This window comes from Petromyzon marinus, chromosome 48, assembly GCF_048934315.1.
Source record: "Petromyzon marinus isolate PM22_M1 ecotype Great Lakes invasive population chromosome 48, UKy_Petmar_22M1.pri1.0, whole genome shotgun sequence".
NCBI classification, from domain to species: Eukaryota; Metazoa; Chordata; class Hyperoartia; order Petromyzontiformes; family Petromyzontidae; genus Petromyzon; species Petromyzon marinus.
In genome coordinates this window covers 2,375,922-2,400,115 of record NC_133714.1, presented here as the reverse complement: position 1 = coordinate 2,400,115, position 24,194 = coordinate 2,375,922, and the positions used below count along the sequence as shown (strand labels likewise).

The 24,194-nt window shown below is 53.9% G+C and overlaps 1 protein-coding gene across 3 annotated transcripts in view; it reads right to left on the bottom strand.

Moving 5' to 3' along the window:
• Positions 1 to 24,194, bottom strand: part of LOC116952728 (serine/threonine-protein kinase WNK2-like) — a 163,720-nt gene that overhangs the window by 23,236 nt on the left and 116,290 nt on the right. For 2 of the 3 annotated variants that reach the window (XM_032972336.2, XM_032972337.2), the window contains exons 5-11: positions 13,309 to 13,397; positions 11,498 to 11,717; positions 10,443 to 10,764; positions 8,878 to 9,125; positions 2,312 to 3,598; positions 1,038 to 1,118; positions 35 to 178 (exon numbers count right to left, since the gene is read on the bottom strand). In XM_032972336.2, coding sequence (XP_032828227.2) covers positions 35 to 178; positions 1,038 to 1,118; positions 2,312 to 3,598; positions 8,878 to 9,125; positions 10,443 to 10,764; positions 11,498 to 11,717; positions 13,309 to 13,397 — 2,391 coding nt within the window. The remainder of the gene's footprint in view (positions 1 to 34; positions 179 to 1,037; positions 1,119 to 2,311; positions 3,599 to 8,877; positions 9,126 to 10,442; positions 10,765 to 11,497; positions 11,718 to 13,308; positions 13,398 to 24,194) is intronic. The other variant, XM_076074445.1, reaches the window with a different exon arrangement.

Genomic DNA, 24,194 nt, shown 5'->3' with positions numbered 1-24,194 from the left:
AAGTGCAACACGCGTGCATGGACGCCGTGCGTACCTCCTGCATTGCCGGCGACCAACTTGGTGGCGACGTGAGGCCATCGGCCAGCGCGCCGGCGGGCGGAGGGGACGTGAGCTCCTGGGCCCCTGCGCTCCGCTCCGTCGCCAAGGTTTCCGAGGCATCCACCGGGCCGCAAGGCTGCTGCTTGCAGATCCAGTGGTCCAAGAAAATAGGAACGCCGGCCGCAGTCTGTGAGCTACACCGAGGTACTGCCGGCGTCGACCTACGCTCGGTGTTGACTAGGATCGCCACGATGTAACGTTTCACGATGAGATGCGACGTCAAATTGCACGGCGGGGCGGCGATCGCGACAGCAGATTCCCGTGACGTCATAACTGCACCTCATATATTTACCGAATCGCTTTTTTACTCTGCTGTACCTCCGGTCCGAATAAAGATTCTTTCACGGTTCTTCAACCGCAGTTCACGTGAGTCCGTCACAAGCCTGCCTATTATTGCTCATAACACTCGCGCACATAAGAGGTTTTTTTGGGTAAGATCGCGTAAATATATAAATGTGTCATTAAATCCGCCACCACCCGACACAGCCAACCAGTAAGGGTTGTCACGTAAACAGAACGTGCCAATTCGTGACTAGTACAGCACTAACCGGTGTGTTGGAGAGCCAAGCCACAACATTTACAATCTGAGTACGACGTTTCGCCAGTAATTACAACTAGCTTCATCAGATGACGGCCAGATTTGTGGAGATTGTGCAGAAGTCTATCTGTTTCGTTCCTTATATATACACGCGCAGTCACTTACGATTCACTACGGCTATGATACTTTACTTTGTGACCAATGATCCATGTTTTCCTCTGAAATGTATGACCTGACTGCGACCGTAGTAGGCCTGCCAGGCTCAAGGCAAAAAAAACCTAACCTCCAGAGCATTTTTTTCCACAAATCAGGGCCCCCTGGTCCAGACACAGCCCCGGCGCGGTCTGCCGCCGTACTGCAGAAGTCTCGCGCCGCTGCATCCACGGAGGGATGGCCTCACCTGCTGCACGGCCTGCGGAGGGGTCGTGTCAAAGACGGCCGGAAGCTCCTCCTGCGATGGGCTCGGCAAGGACTGTTCCGACTACAGTGGGAGAGAGGGGAAAAGCAGTAAGTTATGGCGAACGGGGGCGGAACGCCCGCAACGCACTCGTGCCACGTGATAGCGGAGGGGGGGTATAGGGGCTAGGTCCCCATCTAGAACCCCCTCCTTGCCCAGCCCCCCCCCCCCCCCCCCCGTACTACGGGGCTGATGGAGACACCGTGCAACAGACCGATGAATAAACGTGAAACGAAGGGCGCCATGCGTTGTGAGGTGGCCCAATGGATGCCTGAATTTGGAGGCGATGTGCAGCGAGGGCAAAGGTCGTGGCCCTTGATGTGGCACTAAAGAGACGTGGAAACCCCGCCCCCCCAAACCCTATTATTTTTCATGTCTGTGACGATAGTGGCTCCCCTATTTGCTGCAGGCTTCGACAACACACAACACACGATATTGACCGCCCGCGTGCATACCGTACGCACGCGGGTGCTCAATATCGACTCTTTGCCAGTAAGGTGGCTGGGCGGCAGTCACCTTGCGTCCTCATGGGCCAAGTGGCACATGGGAGGCCTGGCGCAGCAGAACCTGCTCAGTGCGATTTACGTGTCGTTGCATTTGACGGACATTCGAAATAAATGTGGGTTGCCGTAGATCTGGAGCCTCCCGCCCCACTCCCTGCTCGTCTTTTAATTTCGAACGTGTAGCGTTTTCGAACAACGAGCCCCGTGCAATGCTTTTTGTTGTTTTGCGGCCCAGCAACAATCCCCACAGATGTCACTGATGGGCATATCCTGCAGCCTGGGTCGGCTATCCCAGAGAATATTAGAATCGGTGATCTCTGTGGGTGCTGCCAAGGCCTAAAACTAAACAAATAAAATGCCACCTTTTACGTAAAAGAAATACATCTCACACTTAGCACCGAGGCTTTAGGGAATGACCCGCCATGGTCTGGAGCAATAATACTAATCATCGTCGAGAAACAGGGAAACGACTCTGACACGTTGGTTGAATCCATGCTTCGGATCAACGCGAAGGCTCCCGTGAAGAACGCAATGCTGGGGGCAGGGTCAGAGCCACCACAGCTGGTTTTGCGCACGTGGTTCGCGGAGCACGTGGACTCGGTCACGCAAGCATAATCAAGGACACACGCAAGCGTGCACGAGCGCGCTGCGTGTGTTTCGAATTTATTTATCGGTTCGTTGCACCGCGCACGCTTTCTTGTTTCGCGAGAACACCTGGAGGACCGCGGAGGGGAATGCTGGCGAAGTCAGCAGCTGCTGCTGCAGACGGAGAGGAGGTCTGGCATCGGCGAAGCCAAGCGCGACTTCGTATTCCTGCCCGAGGGGCGCGACGACGGGCGACGGCCAGCCCTCGAGCGAGCTGCACGTCGCATTTTCCAACGAGCAGAGCGAGCCGACGTCGCTGGACTTGCGTGACGGAGTCGAGGAGAAAAAGGGGAAGGCCGACTGAGCGCCGCCACTGCCGCCGCCTTGAAGGGGGGGTGCCGACTGGGGCACGGCGGGAGGCGCGCGGCCCACTGGGGGCCCTGGCCGCGCCGGCGGCCGCGCGTCAAAGCCCGGTGTGAGGGCGGGGAAGCAAAAGTCAAAAGACGCTGTCGGCATCACGGAGGGCATCACCGCGGCTCCGTGCTGTCCATAGAAAGCCTCCTGCTGCGGGGCACCCGCCAGGTCGGATCGGAAGCCGTAGTCCGGCCGCTGCCAGTCGGGAGACGGGCACGGGGCACCGTGCCCGCCGTCCTGCTGCCTCAACTGCAGGAGCTGCTGGCTGCATTGGTGGCTGTAAAACTGTTCCGGCGAGGGGCGGAAGTCCGGCGGCGGCGGCGGCGGCTGCTGGACGCCACCGGGTCCAGTTGGCCGCTGGGGAGAGCCGGGGAAGGTGAGGAGAGGCGGCTGCGGTGACACGGCCTGCGGGCTGTAGCCGCCGTACCAGCCAAGGGGCGGTGGAGGCGTTGCGGGCCGTGACGGTTGCTGCTGCTGCTGCTGCTGGTGGTGGTGATGCGACATCACGTGGGCGTGCGGTGCCACGCCGTGCCGAAACGGCAGGAGCACCTGACCGGCGGCGGACTCCCCGGGAGAAGCGCCGGCGTACATTTCCGCGGAGTGTGAATCTTCGCTCGACGTGCGGCACTCGGCGACGGCCAGGTGGGATTCCCCGCTGGAGCTGCGTTCCATTTGCCCGCCGGAGCCCGCTCGGCTTAGAGCCGGCGCGAAGGATAAACCGTCGGCCGATGACTCGCCCTGCCCCGACCGCGGCGGCGGGTACGAGAACCGGGCGAGGTTGCTCGGCCCGGCCCAGTGGTGGACGTGGCGCGGCAGGGCCTCGGTGAGAGAGCCGCCCGCGCCGGCGTGGCGGTGGTAGAAAAAGCCGGGGGGAGGGCTGGTGGGGGAGTTCAGATGGAATGGAGAGCGGGGCGGCCCGGCGCTCGGCCGTTCGGGAATGGAGCTGAACGAGAGAGCGGCGCCGTCGCCCGCGTAATGTGCGGCGACCGGCAGGTGTCTGGTCTGCGTCGACAAGAGAGAACGGGACAACGCTCAAGGGGCGGCACAGACGGCGCACACGGAGATCACGAGGGCGACCGAACGCACGCACGCACGCACGCACGCACGCAACGGGAGATGGGAGAAGATGCAAAACACTGGTGGATGGGAAGCACGAAGGGCCACGGACGTTTACAGCAAACAGAACACGAGCGGGAGGCGAGGTCACGTGCGTCGTGCGCTCCCGCGCGCGCCGAGCTCTGCAGTTCGGCGGCGCCGCGAGGCCGGAGCCTCCGGGAGGCAGGGGCCGTGAGCCATGCTGCGCGTGCGGGGCACCGCGTGCGCCATGCGTGTCGCGCGAGAGATCAAAGCGGGGGAGGGCACTGACGTCGGTGGCCCCGGTGGGTTTTGTTGCGCGCTTCACTGCCACGCGGCTCGCCAGCTCAAAACCCCCCGACAGCGTCGCCCGGCTACCGGCGGCGGTGAAGCCTTCCTAAGACGTTCGCGAAGGATCGCTTAGTCCCGGACGATGTTCCGGTTCTTTACTTCGAAACGGCTGCACTTGTCGCAGTGCCCACCGAGCTGCTAGCCCTCGCTCAGTCAGAGGCAAACTGGCCGCACGTGATAGCTCATCAAGGTGGCTTTATCGTCACGTGTGGGAATTTACAGCGATAGCCGAATATAATCTAAAGGCGTGTTTCTAAATTTGTGGAGGTGAGGGTGGGGCAAAAATCGGAGGAACCCGGAGAAAAATCCACGCGACCACCACGGGGAGAGAGAATGTCGTCAGGGTCCGGGAACGACCCCGTGACCTCGTGCGTACTAGGCGAGGGAGATAACATATCGCCACCCCTACTGCAGACTCCTACCCATCTGCGAAACACACCGCCCGTGTGATAGCCTTGCAGCTGTAGGAATGGCGCCAATACCAAATGCACTGCGCTTAGGACATGATTCGTGCATCATCATCTGCCCCGATGGTCCTGTCGTTGGTTATTGAGAGCAATGTGTGGGTATGACATTGAGCGTTGAATCAAAATGTTTTACATTGGAGCATTTGTGTGTGTATGCATAGAAAAATATGCATACACATCCATATGTATATATAGCATTGTATATACATATGTACACATAAACATGGCAAACTGCGCGATGTCTAATGAGCGTGGAGCGGTGCTTGTCTGCTTTGTACTGCCCTGAGTTAGTGGTGTAAATTCCACATTCCTATGGTGGGGGGCCGGTTATTATCCATATAACAGCTACTGCATTATAAAATCACGATATAATGAATTAAATAACTGGTAAGCATGCAGTGATCTACCTCCCTGATGAGTGAATCGTCCAATTCATTGTCTCGCATTAGTTAAGAGAATATACCTTTCTGGCATTGTTTGTATGACATGCGTCACACAATCTGTGTTGTTTGCTCAATTAGTCTAGAGAAATATTAGCATTTAATTTTGCGTCACGCGCATTTCATTGATTCTTAAAAGCACAATTGTGCGCATGTACCATGACGATTTTAATTAATTTCATTTGAAGAATTGCTCATCAATTAGTCTCATTTCCAGTGGTAGTGTGGAAATGCACGGGCGCTCGTTCCGCCGGTGTCGCTCTCCGCACGGCGTGGTCGCCGCGCTGTCTGCGATGGCGCAACGGAACGTCTATGACCACTGGCTGTCGGCGCAGGTGGCCAGCCGGGCATGTCCCTACCCTCGATCAGCGTCCACACAACAGGCTTAAAGGGAAACCAGGGTCAGGTGTTTAAACGGCGTCATCCCTCGTGCTCCGGGCCAGCACCGCCCCCGCTCGCCTCGGTCTCGGGTCTCTAACGGCGGACGTACGGCGGAGAGAGCGAGCGCGGGGAGGCTGTACCGCCGACCGCGCGGCACCGGCGAGTCGCACCACGAGCCCGGCCCCGAGGGGCCTCCGCTAGTGGCGCCGCTGGCGCCGCCGCTGCGCATGGGCAGCAGGAGGTCGAGCGCTCGCGCCAGGTCCTCTGTGAGCGAGAGGCGGCGCCCGCCGGGGGTCCGAGCGTGGAGGGGGGCTGCCGCTGCTGCGGCAACAGCGGCGCCAGGGTGAAGATGATGATGATAATGATGATGATGGGGAGGAGGTTGTGGCGATGGAGGGGATGGGAAGTACGGCAGCTGGTGGAGGGGGAGCAGGGGGGATGGGCAGGGGGGCGGGGAGGGAGAGCGAGGGCTCGACGGTCGGCTGGCCGCGCCGGGGCGGAGGAGGCACACGGAGAGGCTGTGTCGACGCTGAGGCTGAGGAGCGGGAATGGGGAATGAGGGGGGGGGGAGGAGGGGAAGAGGAGGAGGAGAGATAGGAAGAGGGACGAGACAAGAGGCGAGGAGGGATCGAAGCGGAGAGAGAATGCAGAGTGAAGAGTGGTGAGAGAGTTGGAAAGCGTGGAAGCAGAGGAGGTGCGGGAGGAGAAAGGCGAGGTGATGAAAACAGAGACGGAGAGAGGGGAGAGAGAGGGGAAGGGAAATGCAGGTGGGAGACAGGGAATGGAGGGAGACACAAGAGGGACGGGAGAGGGAAGGACAAACACAACAGAGGCACACCAGGCAGACGGGAGCGCCACTGGTGAACTCAAGAGACTCGGAGAGCTACAATCGCATCGCCCGCAAGCGTTAACGCTGAGCTAACCACCTTGCATGACGTGACTGTTAAAGGTAACGCCATGGCCGTGGATACGGTTAGTTGTTGCGCGGACGTTAACTGATCGTAAAGGACGTGTCGGGTCGAGGTGGACCGATGCTCAATCATGAAACTCTGCAGGTTGAGTTTCACGATGCGTTGAATTTTGCCAAAACGCATCGTCTTGGCAATGCCCCAGAGTTAGCGACGGAGGCGTTGGCGCATTTTCGACAAAGTGTCGAACAGAATGAAGATTTGCCGGCACTTTAATCGCCCCGTTTATATATTCTGTGCCGGTACCAAGCGTCCGCATTTTGCGAGTGTGCATTCGTTATTTTCGTTTTGCCGTCTAATGGAAACTACGCTGCGAAACCACCGCCCCCCGGGGGTTTTCGCGATGGTGCCACGCAGCTCTCCGACGTGTTTTTTTTGGGGAGGGGGGTTTCTTAAAGAAGCTCCCATCGCACGTGGGGCGAAACGTCGGACATCGTGCCGAAAAACACGCGGCGCGACCCGAAAACGCGTCGGAGAGCAATTTTTTGGCCGGGTCAAAAGCGGTGGAATTTGGGAAGAAGATAAAAGCTGCCACCCCCGAAATTTTGAGCCACAGTCACGACAAAGAGGCGGGCAGACGAATCGCAAACCAAGCGTCGGGTGAGGGGTGGGGAAGATGGGAAGGACGCGAGGTTCTCAGGGAAAGGAAGGGGGCGCCCGCAAGGAGGCGGACGCTACTCATCCAGAGCCGTCGATCGTGACGTTTCACCCCTCTTCCGTCTTCTGTGCGCGATCGTCCATTCTCCTTCTTCTCCTTCGGGTGGGTCTTCATTCCTCGGTGTTAGTCGGCGGCGGCTGGGCGGTTGGCCGAGTTCGTACATTTGGTTTGTTTGGTTTGGTTGTTGGAGGTTGTCATTAGTTGCGGGGTTAAAGCGCTCTCAAGGGGGAGTCGTCGCAGGTGGGATTAGCGAGAAGCACTGTGGGTGGGATTGACCGCGGTGAGTCAAGCGATCAAGCGGCCAAGCGGTCTCGTGACGTGCAGGTTACGCAAGCCGGGCACACGCGGTACACAAACGACATCCTCGCAGCAACAACAACAACAGCACATTCAACGGCAGAGGATAAACAAGTTTCAAAATGTAGTGTAAATTCCACAATTACTTTGACATGTAGGCTTTCCGACCAATATTATCCATAACAGAGGTTTTTGGTTTGGATCGCGTGAATATATAAATGCGTCGTTAATCCCGCCACCACCCGTCACAGCCAATTAGTAAGGTTTGTCATGAAAACAGAACATGCCAATTCGTTACTCGTACAGCACACCAGCGTGTTGGAGAGTAAACCCACTACAACATTTACAATTGGATTACGACGTTGTGCCAGTAATTACAACCAGCATCATCAGGGGGACAGCCAGATTTGTAGAGAAATCCTCCTCCTGCTTCGTCCTTAAATAGAGCGATAGATGTGATGTCGTTACTTGTGAGCCAATCACGTGTGAAGGCCAGAGGCGGGTGGGGGGGGGGTTAATGTATGCATATAAATGACAATGGATAGCCATTACCAGTTGTCAAAGGATATTTTTTACACGATATAACACAAAAACCTCGATCATGGATACAATTCCACAGTTGTTTAACGATATATCGAAGCATCTCGACGAGCAAAGTCATTCCAAAAATATAAATGCACACTTCGTTAAAGTAAACTCTTCGGCATACTACCTGAACTGGTTGTCGTGTCACCACAGTGGCGGTTCTAACGTACGGTGGTGTCACGTGACATGCGAGGCATCGTGGGAGAGACCGACACTATGGTCACAATCCCAACTTCGCCTGTCAGAAATCACGCGTGTGCGCGTAATATTACTCCTCTCATTATTTGTTTGCAGCCCGCACACACTATTACGTCCACGCGAGTTTCTCATCGTTTGCAGAAAGTGTTAAAAACTTGGTTCATCGTCGCCCTGAGGCGCGGCCAAACTGTCCCCGGTGATCGGGGAGAGGGCCCGTCGAAACGAAGCCCCCAAGGCACAAGGCAACAGGAGGCAACGACGGCTACGCTGCACTGGCGATTCCTAACAAGGGTGAAGCCGTTAAGACGGTTAAGGTGTGGTGTCTAAAATAATACCACCACTGCTCATAGGGCCAACTTACTCTGCAGGTAGCCCTGCCCACTACTCGTATAGCCCCGCCCACTACTCTGGTAGCCCTGCCCACTGTCCAGGTAGCCCCGCCCACTACTCACATAGCCGAGCACAGCGGTTCCCAACCTTTTGAACCTCCAAACATTTTGCGGGCCACCACGTGCTCATATCCGTTTTGAAATTGTACATTTCCTTGGCGAGGAAATTATTACTGTTAAATATATTTTTTTTTCGCGGATCCCCCCCCCCCTCGCGGAGCACCAGGGGTCCCCGGACCAAAGGTTGGGAAGCGCCGACTGACCATCACATCGCGCCCCCACCGTGAGTTGAACTGCACTTGAACTTCATTTTCGCGCCGTGCTGATCGGAGGTGACAGACCAAGCAACAGTCAAAGGGGCAGCCTCTCTGAGCCTGGCCAAAACCAAGAAGACGTCGTTCGGTGGCTCTCGAAGGCATTTTACATCGGCTGCCCGGGCTGACCGCCACCATCAGCCAGGGGGCGGGACTCACCATTTGCTGCCGGAGGAACGGCAGCGAGGAGAGGGGCGGCGATGCCTGCGGCCCCGACGACGCCTGGGGCCCCGGCGGCGTGGTGGGGGGCGCGGACGACGGCGTGAGGGGCGCGGACGACGGCGTGGGGGGCGCGGACGACGGTGTGGACGCGAACGCGTCGGGAATGGGGGCGCGCGCCAGGCCCTGCTGGCTGCCCTGCGTGTCCGTGTGGCACGAGGAGCCACGGCCGCTGTCGGCGCGGCCGTCTGCGGGGCCGCCAGCCACGAGACAGAGAGAGGGCGGGAGAGAGAGAGAGGGAGAGAGAGCGAGGGAGAGCGAGAGAGAGCGAGAGAGAGAGAGCGAGAGAGAGAGAGCGAGAGAGCGAGAGAGAGCACGAGAGCGAGAGAGTGGGAAAGAGAGAGAGTGAGAGAGTGGGAGAGAGAGCGAGCGAGACAGAGAGAGAGTGGGAGAGAGAGAGAGCGAGAGAGAGCGAGAGAGAGCGAGAGAGAGAGCGAGAGAGAGAGCGAGAGAGAGAGCGAGAGCGAGACAGAGAGAGAGCGAGAGTGAGAGAGAGAGCGAGCGAGAGAGAGAGAGCGAGAGAGAGAGCAAGAGAGCGAGAGAGAGAGAGCGAGAGAGAGAGAGCGAGAGAGAGCGAGAGAGAGCGAGAGCGAGAGAGAGAGCGAGAGAGAGAGCGAGAGAGCGAGAGAGAGAGAGCGAGAGAGAGACAGAGAGCGGGAGAGAGAGAGCGAGAGAGCGAGAGAGAGCGAGAGGGTGAGCGTGCAAGGGAGACGGGTGGACAGACAGACATACACACAGGCAGACGAGATCAACGATGCCGGTCAGGTTCGCTTTAAGGCCAAATTAAGTGTTGAAGGCTCACTGACAGGAGGTCACGGAACAGACCCAACAGGTGCCGTGGGTTGACTGACTGAGATGACTAACAGATAGAGGCACCACCTTTGCTCCCCACTGTGCCAACTCTCTGCGTTTAAGCCGTCCGGCGCTCCGCTCATTGTTGTGAGCGTTGCTCTCCCGCGATTGCCTCCAACGACCCAGCAGCATCCCTTACGAGCCTCCTCCAAAGAGGAGGAGGTCATTTTTTTATCAAAATCCGTGAAAGACGCCTGATTGTGCGACGTAAGGATCCGCGATATTCATATTGTCCAATTAGCAAAAGACCGTCGCATCACCACCGTCGAGGTTCGTATAATTTCCCTTAAAAAGTGTAATACCTGACAAAAAGTTCACGAAATAACTGTAAACTAACATTGACAATTAATAATTACAGGTCCGAATAAACAGCCGTCACCAATTAGGTCAATGCCTCGCTCAATGTGCTACCGCAGCAATTGACGTCACGTGACGTAATCACTCGTCAGCAGTCGAGAGACAATGGCTGCTGGTGATGATGGTGGTGGTGGCAACGACGGTTAAAGGGGTTGGTGCCACTCAAAAGCTTTGCCAGCCCGTGGCCAGCGACCACCGCATGCAGCTAAAAACGGGGGCCTTGTATGTATATATATTTGCGAGTTGAACTTATTTCGCACCGTCCGTAGACAACCGGCGGCCACCACAGAACTTACACGACGGCGTCAGCGCCGCGTCCCGGTAACGATCGGCGTCCTTTTCGTCCACCTCGGCCGACGGGCCGAGCGCGAAATCTCCCATCTGCGTCCTGGCGGCCGGTGGCGAGGACAGGGCGGAGGCCTGGCCGGCGAGCCAGGCCTCGCGGGCTTGGGCATCGGCCTCCCTCTGCTGCTGCTCCTCCTCCTCGGCCTCGCGCCGCGCCTTTTCCCGGCGCGCCTTCTCCAGCTCGTCGCGCTTGCCCCGGAGGAGGGTCACGCGGTCCCTGATGGCCTTGGCGACCGTCTTCAGGTCGCTCTCGTGGATGATGCTCGACTCGACCTGCGGCGGGGTCGCGGAGAAAGGCGTTGTCCGGTGCTCGCCGAGCCGCCTTGGGCTTCCGGTCGCCGAAACGAACGCGTTGCTATGAGGGTCGCGCTCGTAGCGCGCGCGCAAAGAGCTCGCCACAAATGAACGGCGAAAATCCTTCGCTGTTCCCGACAAGGGGAATAAACCGTCGCGCGAACTCCGGTTCGTCCTCGCAGGAGCGGCGGAGGCTTTTGGGTGGCCATCGCACGGTCGTCACCGCGTCGCGCGGCGCTTTCAGACGCGCTTCAGCGGCCGCATGCAACGCTCCTACTTCCGATGTTAGGAAGCCACTGGAGCTATGCACTTTTAATTCGTCTGGGTTGAAAACTATTTTTCTTAGAACTGCTTTTTGTGTTTAGTTTGTGTAGCCTTCCCCCGCACCTCCAATTAGCACAGTTGGCTACGTACGGTGCGAAAGAAGTTAGTCTTAAATCTCTGCACAAGGCCTACTGAGCGTCTCCCCCACGTCTCCCCCACGCATCTCCCCACGCGTCTCCCCATGCGTCTCCCCGCGCATCTCCCCGCGCATCTCCCCACGCGTCTCCCCCACGTCTCCCCCCGCGTCTCCCCCCGCATCTCCCCACGCGTCTCCCCCACGTCTCCCCCCGCGTCTCCCCCGCGCGTCTCCCCGCGCGTCTCCCCGCGCGTCTCCCCCCGCGTCTCCCCGCGCATCTCCCCGCGCGTCTCCCCCCGCGCGCCTTCTCACCATCTCCTGGGCCACCTGCTCCGGGATGTCAAAGTCGAGGTCGAAGCTGAACTCGACGGCCTCGTTGTCACGGTAACGGCCCCGCAGCTTGCGCGAGTCCTCCACGCGCAGCCACAGCTTGATGGTCCTCCGCTCGCCGTCGTCCTCCTCCGCCAGCTCCACGCGCACGCCCGTGTCCTCCGCGAAGAATGCGTGCGCCAGAAGGTCCTTGATGGAGAAGCTGCGCGGGGGGAAGGGGCGCACGCACGGGGAGGGGTGACACGATCGGTGGGGGAGGCCCCAAGCAGCCCAAGGGGTGGATGACACATGTAGGTCGCACCAAATTTGTTTCGATGCGCGCTGAACTTTCTTTCGCACCGTACGTAGCCAACCGTGCAAATCGGGGGGTGCGTAAGTTTCAACTCGAAGTCAGTTGCTGCGAATAAAAACAAATTCTAATAGCTCGTCATTATAAGTAGCACGACTGAAGTACAAAAATTGGAATTGGAATTAGTCTGGCAGCTTAATTTTTTCACAAGCGTGGCATAATTTGAAATGATACGAGAAAGTTGTGCAGCCCGTGCGGGATTGCGTAACCCAACGCCACGCGTAGTCCCAACGCATCCGATTGGCCGAGCCGAACGCAGTTTGTCGATTCACAGGTAGCCTGCGGTAGGGCACAGTGTGGGTACTCCCACGTCTCGCAAACCACGTCTGGTCAATGTGGAAGAGCGAAACGTTCAGCAGAGGCCGCGTTAAGAAGACTCCCCGCAACGTTACTCACATGTTTTATTTGACCGTGTAAAGCCCACTGAGCGATGCGCTCTTGTTCAGGGGCGACCTGGCCACACGTGGCAGCTCATCAAAGTGGCTGACATCGTCACATGCGGGAATGTATAGCAGCAGCCAGATCATCTCAAGCGGCGTTCTTCACTGATTTTCGGAGCGCGGCCACTTTCGCCAAAAAGACATCAGTGTGAGGACCGCCACACATCTGAAACCGCTGGGTTTCACCGCACGACGCTGGGGTGTGGTTTTCACATTTGCGTGTGTTGTCGGGAGCCGCACACCAGGGGCCGCACTATAGGCCACCAGGGGGCCCGCCAGTTGCAATGAAGAGCACTGCTCTAGACGCGTGTTCTTTCGAAATGTGGAATTTGGCAATACCAGAGAGAACAATCCACACGAACACCGTGGTGAGAGAACACGCGGACTCGGAGTAGACATCCATAACAAGGGTGTTTGGGTAAGATCGCATAAGTATAATGTGTCGTAACCCTCCACCACCCGACACAGCCAGTAAGGTTTGTCACGTAAACAATGCGCCAATTAGCTACTCCTGCAGCCAACCGGTGTGTTGGAGAGTAAATCCACAACATTTACAATTTGAATACGTTTCGCTGGCAATTACATTCAGCGTCATTGGGCGGTGGAGGGCTACGACACATCTAAACTTAAGCAATCTAACCCAAAAACCTTTATTACGAATAATATTGGTCGCAAAAGCCTACGTGTTAAACCAATATAAATGCATCGTTAAACTTGCCACCACCCGACACAGCCAATTAGTAAGGCTTGTCACGTAAACAAACCATGCCAATTCGTTACTAGTACAGCACACCTCCGTGTTCGAGAGCACACCCAGAACATTTACAATTCAAGTACGACGTTTCGCCAGTAATTACAACTAGCATCATCAGGCAGACAGCCAGATTCGTAATATAAAAGAGGCATCGTCAGGGGATCCGAGATCGAACCCACGTGCTCCGGCACACTAGGCTGGGGAGATCACATCTCCTCACCACCGCAGTGCTTGCCGGTGCGTGCGTTACCGTTCGTCGCTGGTCTTGCGGATGCATCCTTCGATGATCTCCTTCACCTCCGGGAAGGCCACCTTGTCGAAGCTCGCAGGCTTCACCCCCTGTGGTGGCGGCAGCAGAGCAAACCACGCGGGCCACGTGACACGTGCATCGTTAAAAATAAATATGAAACGTTATTTCAATCATGAAATATCTCACCGAGTCCTGCACCACCGCCTGGCCACGTCACCGCCCATCAACAGGACCACCGACACAGGGCACCTGACCACAGAATCACCAGCACATCTGTCCATTGTATCCATCCACAAACCCGTCCCTTACTATACCAGCACACCGGACCTGTCCCACCAGCACATCTGTCCAATGTCCCATTCACAAACCTCTCGTCTCCCTTGTTGAAGTTCTATTGTACACATCATCATCATCATTGTCTGTCATCAATAATCACCATCATCATCACTTACTTACTACCACTACCACCACCATCATCACCACAGTAGACATCACATTTCCAACGTTGTCATTAGACGCATCACATTCATACTCTCGTTGTTCATCCATTGAGCTACATTGACTCATTTGTGAGCTCACCCTGTGGCCCCCTACACTGCGCTGTAATCCGCCATCTGTGTTTTTATTCTGCGTGCACTTTTGTTCATCATCATCAACATCGGCCATGATCGATCCACTGCTGGATGAAGGCCTCCGCAAAGTCTCCGCCGTCGCCACCTCTCACGATCCTGCGAAGGTTGTGATCCAGCCGGCATCCGCACACGACCTGATTTCATCGCTCCATCTTCCCTGTGCACGCCCACGCGGCCAATTCGTTCCATTCCGTGGCTGCCACTCCTTTATTACTCTTGACCATCGGCGATTATCCAAGACAGCGCCACCATGTCCTGTCCATGTCCGCTAGTTCACCGAGCCCTATTTATATTCTGTACTCCAATTAGCACGGTTGGCTACGTACGGTGCGAAATAAGTTCGACAAGCACATATACGTTGTTACTTATTTATTTTTCGTGACTTGCTTACCTTTTCTCAATTTTGCACTCCGGTTTTTTTTGTATGGTTTGTTGTTGCAACTTGCTGACCCCCATGCCCCTACTAAACACCTGTGAAAAAGAGCTTCATAGCTCACTAGATTCTTCCTCCTGCAGTCCAAACAAAGGTTCTGATCCCATTTGCACGTGTGCTGCATTGTCGACAAGATACGAATGCACGGAAGCTTTATCTGAAAAAAAATATACTTCTAGATTTGAAGCTTTCGTGACTGCAAAGATTCATACTCTTTGGTTTTTTTGTGACTTTACCGAAAAAAACAAAGAAAATATATACTATTTTGGTGCGGTGTTTTTTTTGTTATTGTTACGATCGGTTCACCTTGGAAAAATGTAAATTCCAGTTTTTTTACAGCATCATAAAGCCGTGGCTTGGCTGCGATAAGTTTTGCAGTGGGTGGCAAAGCAGGGGGGGGGGGGGGGGGGTTGGCTTTCAAAATTGTGCCGTGGCTGAAAAACATGCAGAAATAAATGCCTGGCACGACTGGAAGGTCACATTGGGGTGTCGAAGCGCTGAGTTAATAACCTTCATTAGGAAATAAAAGGCGACCTGTTTTAACTGGAGGCAGTGAGAAGGCTCTAACGCTTTAGTTGATTGCCTACCTGGTCCCGGGTGGCAACCGATGTGAACGCGGCATGAAAGGGAGCCCAACGCAGCCAACGAAGCCATTCGCGGCCACGGTAGACCGTGAAAGCGGTGCTCTTCATTGCAAGGCCCGCGGGAGTCACTGTGCGGCCCCCCCCCCCTTGGTGGCCTTTAGTGCGGGCCCCTGATGGGCGCCCCCCCATCCCCACCGACGATACACAAGATGTCAGAAACCCTCATCATCAAAGTGGTGTGGCGGCCCCTCGTGCACTATTTCACTTCACCAAAAGTTTGCTTTTGTGTAACAACATTCAACACCATCCCCACGTCCCAACCCCCCCCCCCACTCCCCGAATAATATTCATAATAACGTCGTGTTTCTCTGCTTGGATCGGTTTGCTGTGATGTGTTTCTCTCTCACTTTATAATCGAGGTGTTTGCTCTCGAGCGGCAGGGCCCTGGGTTATTGATGCCGAAGTGGCTTTGCTAAGCAGCCTCCGCTCCGGGAAAGTGTTCGTAAACCTTTATGATCCACGAAGCCAATTGTGCCCTTGCGGCGGCTTGGCGCAGGCGTATCTGGGCCTCATTGAGCGAGGAGCGTTCACCTCGTGACTTGCTGTCAAATATCTGCTGTTGAGAAAACTATTCACGTCGATTCTAACTGTTTCTTTCGACTACATTTAAAAATATATATATATTTGTCGACAGCAGTGGAAATGAAGCGTAAATAAATAAGTACGGATCACCAACTATGTGAGTCAATGGCTCTCTGTCCACTCTCTGCTCTGAAGAAGGCCCATCGCCTGGAACATCTTTTTATCTCACGTGACAAGCCACTTCGTTGTTCTGTCATTTGTGGCCAGGGCGCTTCTGAAAAAGAAGCCAATTTCTCAGTGGGCTTTAAACTGGTAAGATATATTTTTTTTGTTTAATTTGTATATTTTGTTTAAGTGATTTGTTTACCTTTCCTATACTTTGCACGCCTATCGTGATTTTGTCATGTTTGTTATTGTAACGTTCTGACCTGCCCCTACCTGGACATCTGTGAAAAAAGAGCTTTATAGCTCATCGGATTCCTCCAGTATAAATACATGTTCTGATTTTGTTTTATGTACAGCCCTTTGTCAATTCACTGCTGCACGAAATCCACCCAACACTTTCCGGTGGTCATGCAGGTCGTGTGACCATACTTCACCACTAAACTCCGGCGACGCATGGTGAAGAGGATGGCACGGGAATCGAACTTGGGTCGCCGGGTTCATCGCTCAAAATCTAACCGCTGTGCAAACGGTGCACCCTGAAACACTCGCCTCAGCTATGCCTCATTCCGTTATACAGCGGGGTCGACGACAAACGAGGTAATTATTGATCAGTATTTACTTCCTAGTAATCTTTTCACAGTTAAATAATTCCAAGACAGAGTTAAACATTTGGTCTCTGACAATGGCACACGTTGGTCGCTTTTATAACCAACAAAAAAAATCTATGTTTTAATCTACCAGGTGAGGCTCACTGAGCTGCATAGCTATTTTTACAGAAGCGACCTGGCCACAAATGACAACTCAACGAAGTGGCTTATCACCATGTGAAAAAATATAGCAGCCAAATACTCTAAACGCGTGTTGATTCTAAATGTGGTGTGAAAACCCGGAGTACCTGGAAAAAAATCCATGCCACTGCGGGGAGAACATGCAAACTCCAAATATACAGGAATCGAACTCACGACGTCCTGTATATAAGGCGAGGTAGTTAACATCTCGCCACCGTGGCGCTGTTGTAAACGACACTGTGGGTGTTTCATGATAGTCCTTACACACTTTGGAGATGCCTCTTGGTCAAACACAGAACCACACACGCGTCATACATTATCACGTCGCCCTGTCACTCAACCACCCCGGAAGCCATCGCACATCTGAACATATCGGCTGTTTGCATGCCGAGAAGAACATTTAATTAATCTACGTGACGCTCAAATGTATTTAATTAAATTCAGAGAAATCACAATGACAGAGAATGTAAATACATTTCGCTTAGTTTAATGCTTAGAGGATTAGGGTCATGTTTCTGGATTCTCTGCCAGCCTGCCCTCTCCAATTACCTGGTCCCGTTCAATTAAACCATGAGTACAGCGCGGAGGACACACGTTCACACACAGCTGTGTGTGTACACGCACAGCTGTGTGTGTACGTGTTGTGAGATGCCAGCATAGAGAAGTAGTAGTCGAGCGGTTAGATCACCTACACTGCGAGCCCGGCGACCCGAATGCGATTCCCGCTCACGGCTAACGTCGGTGACCAATATCTGATCGGGTCCTGGGCCTTCCCTAGGTCGACTCGTCCTTAAATGGGTACTCGGTGTGACGTGTAAACATCGCCACTGGGGAGACAGAGGCAGCCGGGTGTCCTAGTGGCCACGCATGCCCCCGTGTGCCGTGCCGGTCTTAATAGGTGCTCACTAACAACACTTGCCCCAAAACTCTGTTAAAGGCTACAGGGGAGGAACGTTGTCTTTGTATATGATACCAGCGCCCAGCACAAGCTTAGGCTTCCACTGTAATCACTGGCACTGCCTCGCCACAGAAATATACACAGCAGGCTGACGTTTCGGGCAATGACCATTATTCAGAACAGAAAGAGAGCCGAGCTCAGAGAATGACTTATGATTATTTTGTCGATGTAATGACGACGCAGCGATCCGTCGACTGAAACCCGTTCAGCCCGTGCCTGAGTACCAAATCGACATGCGAAATTTCCACATTCCCACAGTGGGAGCCAGTTCATCCACTTGACGACCACGGTCAGCTCCTTACACAGTGGTAGCCCTTGCTCTCGACCCCAGAGAGACGAGGATGACGACAGGCTGAGTCAAACTCGCGACCTTCCGACATAGAGTTGGGCAATCTGCGAACAAGCGCCACTCAGCCAAACAATATCGCTGGCATGTCAACTCTGCGTTTGTTCTCCTCGACCTTCCTCCTTTTGTCCTCTGCCTAAACGTCGGTAGCTCTTTGGCTCAGACGCTCTTCACGCTGTCCAGAGCGCCGCTGCGGACAAATAGTACGAGAGGAGGGCCGCAGACGCTGATGCAGGGCAGACCCAGAACGATCAATAATAATAATGATTACAATACATGTAACAACAAACCTGGCGAGACGCCCACAGCGGGTACGAGTCACTCACCCACTCGAGTCTTCTGCAGCAGCAGCAGCAGCGGCAGCAGCAACAGCAGCAGTGAGGGCTGACGAGCAGGACAACGGGCCCGCACGTGCTGCCGCTCTCTCTCGACGCGTCCATGTCACGAATCACACCGCGAAATGCTGAATTTGTCCGCACGGCGCGGCGCTCAGCAGGGAATAAATGCTGACCCTGGTGGTGCCCTGAGCCCACCATGAAGATATCTGTGGTGGGCAGCAGCAGCTGCAGGGACGTGCCAGGGGATACTGATGGTCCTCCGCCCCCAAGTGATTATGGAAACGCGTTGGCCGGAGAATGTGGGAGCCCTCTCGCGACTGGCTGCCCTTAACCGTGCCAGCCGGGGGGCAGTGGGGGGGGGGGTCATTATGGCAGCATGAAACCTGCCACGGCTGGTCCGAGCCCATTCACGAATTCGCGTGGGCCAGACGATAATTGTCGCCAAAGTCAACACCCCATTCCACCCACCCACCCCACTCTGCTGCAGTGGCAGAGTGAGTGGTTGGGGGAAGGTGGGAGGAGGTGCAATTGAGATGCAGATCACTAAAAGCCCTCAGGTTAAGCATTAAACCGAGGCCAACAGAGAATAGAGGCCCTATCACGTGACCCTGTTCAAATATGCTGCTCGTTACTGCCCTAATAAGTATTATTGCTCAAGGAGTAAAAACAACACGTAAACATGTGGGGAGGTGTTTGCAAGCCACGCGTATAGGGCATCAGGACATGCAGCTTATTTAGTGATGAAAGTATGACGGTGTTTCATGCAGTCTCTTCCTGCACATGTTTTATTTCAGGTTTGTTGAACGTTGTCATTGGCTCGAGTCGGGGGGGGGGCGCAAGTGTGCCGACCCCTGCGCTCGAGAGAGCGCCAGGTTCCCACGCAACGTCCCCCCAACACGTGCCACGTCGGAGTCGCCCGACGTGGTGCACGCAAGCACGGCGACATTTTTGGTTTTCATCACCGCCACCACCTCATGCTGCGTGGACCTCGCCGGTGACAGCGCCCTGCGCCGGCTATTCGGGTTTCCTGCGACATTCCAAACGCTCGTTACGGATGCAATTGGCGGAACGCGCCAACGGGAGGGGGGCAGTGGAGGGTGGGGGGGTCAGGGAGGGGGGCGGGGGGTCAGGTAGGGGGGCGGGGGGTCAGGGAGGGGCGGTGGGGGGGCCCAGGGGGTGGGTGGGGGGTCAGGGAGGGGCTGGGGGGTCAGGGAGGGGGTGGGTGGGGGGGTCAGGGAGGGGGGGTCAGGGGGGGGGCGGGTGGGGTCCCTTTTGAAAAAAATAAACAGCCTTGGAAAAACTCGCTGTGCAATCTGTCGTGCACGCGTGCATGACGTTTTGAGTATTTGGCTGCTTTCAATTTCCAAGTGATAAGCCACAAACTTCGTTGTCCTATCATTTGTTGCCAGCCAGGTCGCTTTCTGAAAAATAACTAACTATATCATTGGGCTTTTCCTGGTAAAATAAAATATAGTTAACTTTATTTTTTGTTGTATTTGTTGCAACTTTCTGACCCGCCCCTACTGGACATCTGTGAAACAGAGAGCTACATGCAGAGAGATCACCGGTGATGACGAAGCCTCTGTCTCGTTGTTGTATGACTGCGAGCAAGCAGCTCCTCCACACTGTAAAGAATCAGCGTCAGAACAAGGCTCCGAATTGAGCACAGCGCCAAAGCTTGCACGCCAATATCATCCACATGCTGCATCTGGTCTAACAATTTAAAACACAAAGCGAAAATGTCTTTGGATGCCACCCCAAATCAATGTTGTTTATTGGCTTCCGGTAAATTTAATTCGTCGTCGTCATCATCATCACGATCCTCATCTGGCCATAATAAATCCACAGCTGGACGAAGGCATCGCCTGAAGCCGTGGCCATTCATCGATGGAACGATCTACGTGGCGCTTTACACTCGAGCCTATGGTTATCGCTCCGTTCCTGCGGCACTCATTCAACGAGGCCGAAGGGGACCCAGAACGTTGAAACCGCACCCAGAGTTGGGCTTGCTAAAGCGACATTCTGCCGCTGGATGGCATTGTCCTGGCCAGCCTATGGCCTGATGGACTCCACTTGAATGTGCATCCGTACGTGGAGACAGAATGGGTTTGCTTTAACTTATTGTTAGGGCTCTCTCGCTTAGCTCAATTATTTTACTGCAGACGCATGGCGTAGACAATTGTCCCGCCTGTACTCGCCATGTGCCGGCGATGTGTACTGTGTTTAGCGCGTCTGTGTATTCAGACACCCGCGTCTCAAATTGCAAAACGCCTCAATTGATTCGACAAGTGAACCGAAGTCATCAACTACGGTCGCCACCAACTAGGCGATGGGCTGAGCGAACGACTCGCGAGGAGATGGAGTGATGACGGAATTAGTCCGCGTCTCAGAGTGCTGTTGGATCGCAGTCTCGCGAGGTGCGTCTGTCAGTGCCGGATGATCCGAGTAGCAAAAGTAGCTACACGTGTAGCTACTACACGTGTAGCTACTTTTGCTACTAGTGTAGTAGCTACACGTGTAGTAGCTACACATGTAGTAGCTACGGGCCCCGCACTTTCAAGGGCCCCGCGCTAAATGCTTTCAAGCTGTCAATTCCGGTTCAGTGATTCTGCACTTGCTCTATGACTATAGTACTATACCGCCTTCAACTTTTTTGAACGACTGGGTGTTTAAGGTTAGCGATTTATAGTATTATCTGGCTGTATAGCAAATAAAAAAAAATCAAATTACTTTACTATGCAAGTAAAAAATGAATGTTTACATTTTTAGGACCCTTTTATAACATATGCAACAGACCCCGCACTAGTTTAATCCGGCAATGCTGTCTGTATGTCTGTACGTTGAACTTCTTTTGCACCGTACGTGCTAATCGGAGGTGCGGAGGAGGGCCAACAAACGAAACACAAAAAGCAGTTCTGAAGAAATGAGATTGTCAATCTGGATTTTAAAGTGCATAAGATCCATCATCTAGCAGTGGATTGATCATGGCTGATGATGATGTCATTCACTAAGTCCCAACTATTGTTCCCATTTTTATTGTGTTTAAGTACTTTTACACCCCCCCAACCACAACGCGTCTTTTAATGCACCACTCATTACCTCGAAATGTAATGCGTTACCTAATACGCGTCAGTAATTCAACCCCCGACCAGATGTTTAACGATAACGGAAACCTATCGAATTTCTCTTTCAAAAAAACTAAAATCTTCTTGTACAGTCAATCTCTTAGGGGGGGGGGGGGGAATGGGTAATAATTCTCATGCCGGTTTAGAACTGTTCATCAGGAAACATGTCAATATTTCATAATGAAGGTTTTTTGTTGGGTTAGATCGCGAAAATATAAATGTGTCGTTAACCCCACTGCCACCCGACACAGCCAATTAGTGAGGTTTGTCACGTGAGCAAAACGTGGCAATGAGTTACTACTTGACTATGTCCGGTGGTTGTGGGTTAATGACACATTTATATTTACGCAAAATCTAACCCCCCCCCCCCCAAAAAAAACCCTTTATTATGAATAATATTGGTCGCGAAAGCCATACGACTGCGTGTTAAGTGATAATTCTGTTTTGTATCAGGCTTCGTGGTGTACGACGCAGCCTCCAACCCTCATTTCCCACTCTCATCACTCCACCCTCATTATCCACTCTTATCACTCCACTCTCTCTAACATTTATATCATTTAAAGAAGGGCCATTGCTCGAGACGTTGGCTATTATATGTTTCCTTTAAGGCCACGGTGTTATTGACAAACAAGTTGATTGTTTAACGTGTGTGGCATTATATTTAACAAAACAAAAAAGGGCTGATGGTGATGTCATTCACTATTAGCGCATCGCTTGGTAACATGACTCACTAGGGTTGCTAGGGTTGCTATTGTTTTTCGACACCAAGGATTGTGTACCTACTACCCCCCTTGTGAGCTCTGTCTGAAACCCTTGGCTGGTCAATCTGGCCTAGAAAGCTGGCTGGGTGGGTGGCATTCCCCTATGGGCTTCTTTACTCATTCGTTCTTTACCGCCTGGTCAACTGCATCACAAGTCCAAGATTCTGCTGATCCCACTAGGAAATTGTATCGTCGATTCACGGAAAAAGGGGCCGCGGTTCCAGCTCAGGCAATACGGCCGTCTGAATTTGCTCATCTTTGGAAGTCAGTCACCATTGCGGACGAGGGGGGGGGCTATTGAAGAGGCTTTCAGATCTAGGGTTACGTGACGTCATCTGCCAGGGCTTTTCTCTGACGCAAGGTGGAGCCGCTGCTCTCTTTTGCGAGGGTTCTGAAAGTCGCCACCGCCTCTTGATGCCGGTGCGACATCGACATGGCGTCTGGATTTAGTACAGTGGCAGCAGCAGCAGAGGATCGGTCTGGATGAAAGGAGCGTGCATCAAAACGAGGCGTATCCAGCGCGAGTCGTCTGAATAAGGGGGCAAGTGGGAAAACTCGGTTCAATTAGAGGCGGCTGAAATCTTGACTCAAACCCGGGTTTGAGTGTTTGGCCAACTTACGTGATGAGTCTTCGCGTGTGTGTGTGTCTATGTTGACATTCCATTCGCAGTGTACGTAGCCCAACCGCACGAATCGGAGGTGCGCTGGAAGGACAACAAATCGGACGCAAACCGCAGTTTTAAAGAAACGAGTTTGTCAATTTAGATGACGACGATTTAAAAGCGCACTGTTCCAGTGGCTTCCTAGTCTCGGAAGGAAGAGCGTTCCAGACGGCCGCAGAAGCGCATCGGAAAGCGCCGCGCGATGCTGCCGCTGCTGCTGCTGCTGCGAGGATGATGAGCGGAGTTCGCGCGATGATGGTTTAATGTCCCCTTTGACGAGATCGAAGAGGTGCTGTGGTTCATTTGTGGCGAGCACGTTGTGTGCAACGTTGGGCACGTGTTGGAGGAAACATCAATACCTCGAGAGAAAAAAAAACCCACGCGTATGAGCGGAGCACGCTCCAAGCTCTGTGCAGAGTGAATCCCTTCCCTCTGCTGCCCGTATGCTTTTTTTTTTACAGCCGCGCTAATCGGAGGCGTGTTGAGATGCGGTAGCTTTGAGATGCCGTATAAATCTAATCCGCTGCTGTGCTATGAGCTCCTGGCCACTCCCGCAGTCCAAGCCTGCCACAACCTTCCCATAGATAACGCGCTACGCAGGCTCATGCCTGCTTAGTTGTTTCAAGATCCACCAGGATGGGGATTTGGCCATCGGCTGTTCGAAGAGACACCACGTGAAACAAGTACATGGCTTGAAGATATAAGCTAGCCTCATCTGCTCATACGTACTCGAGATGTCGCTATCTGTAGGGATTAGACTGCGTCCAGAATACGCAACGACACAAGCTTTTAACCAAATCCTGCAACGTCAGAGCGTCAGCCATAACTCGTCCCTGTCTGTCACCAGTCCTACGCCACTGGCGGCAATTCCACATTCTCATGGTGGGGGACCAGTCTATCCATATGGACTATGACCACTACCGCCTTCCCACAGTGGCACTTGATTAATTGACCTCGGAGAGATGACAACCACAATAGCCTGCAGATAATTAATTATATTATCTAAAACCGCAGTACAATAGGGGTGTATTGTGGGTGTCAGCAGAGGCTTAGAGTGGTAATACACAATTTCTTTGGTCATCTCTTTGCATTAGGGTGGAGCGAGAGGGCCCGCAGTTCTGTGAGCTGCTCTGACATCTGAAGGATCATCTCTCAATTTGCAGCTCCACCGGAGTGTCCGACATAATGCCAAAGTAATTGGCTCGCTCGTTAGCTGAAGCCACTTGTGGAGGGATGAGCCATCTTATCCGTGACTAACAGTTGAGGCTTTGAGCCTTGACAGAGAGAGAGAGATGCTTAGCCTTTGGTGAGGGGTTCCGTAGATGACATAAGCGACAAAAAATACACACGGCGCTATAAATTAGCGTAGAAAAACTAGCTGAGAGAGAGAGAGAAAAAAAACAGAATTTTCTAGAGTTTCAGATTCTTGTCATTCCAGAAGGCCAGAAGGGCAATCAATCGTTTGAATTGTTCCTCGCTGCCGTCTCTCTGCCTTGGCGAGAGGTACCCCGG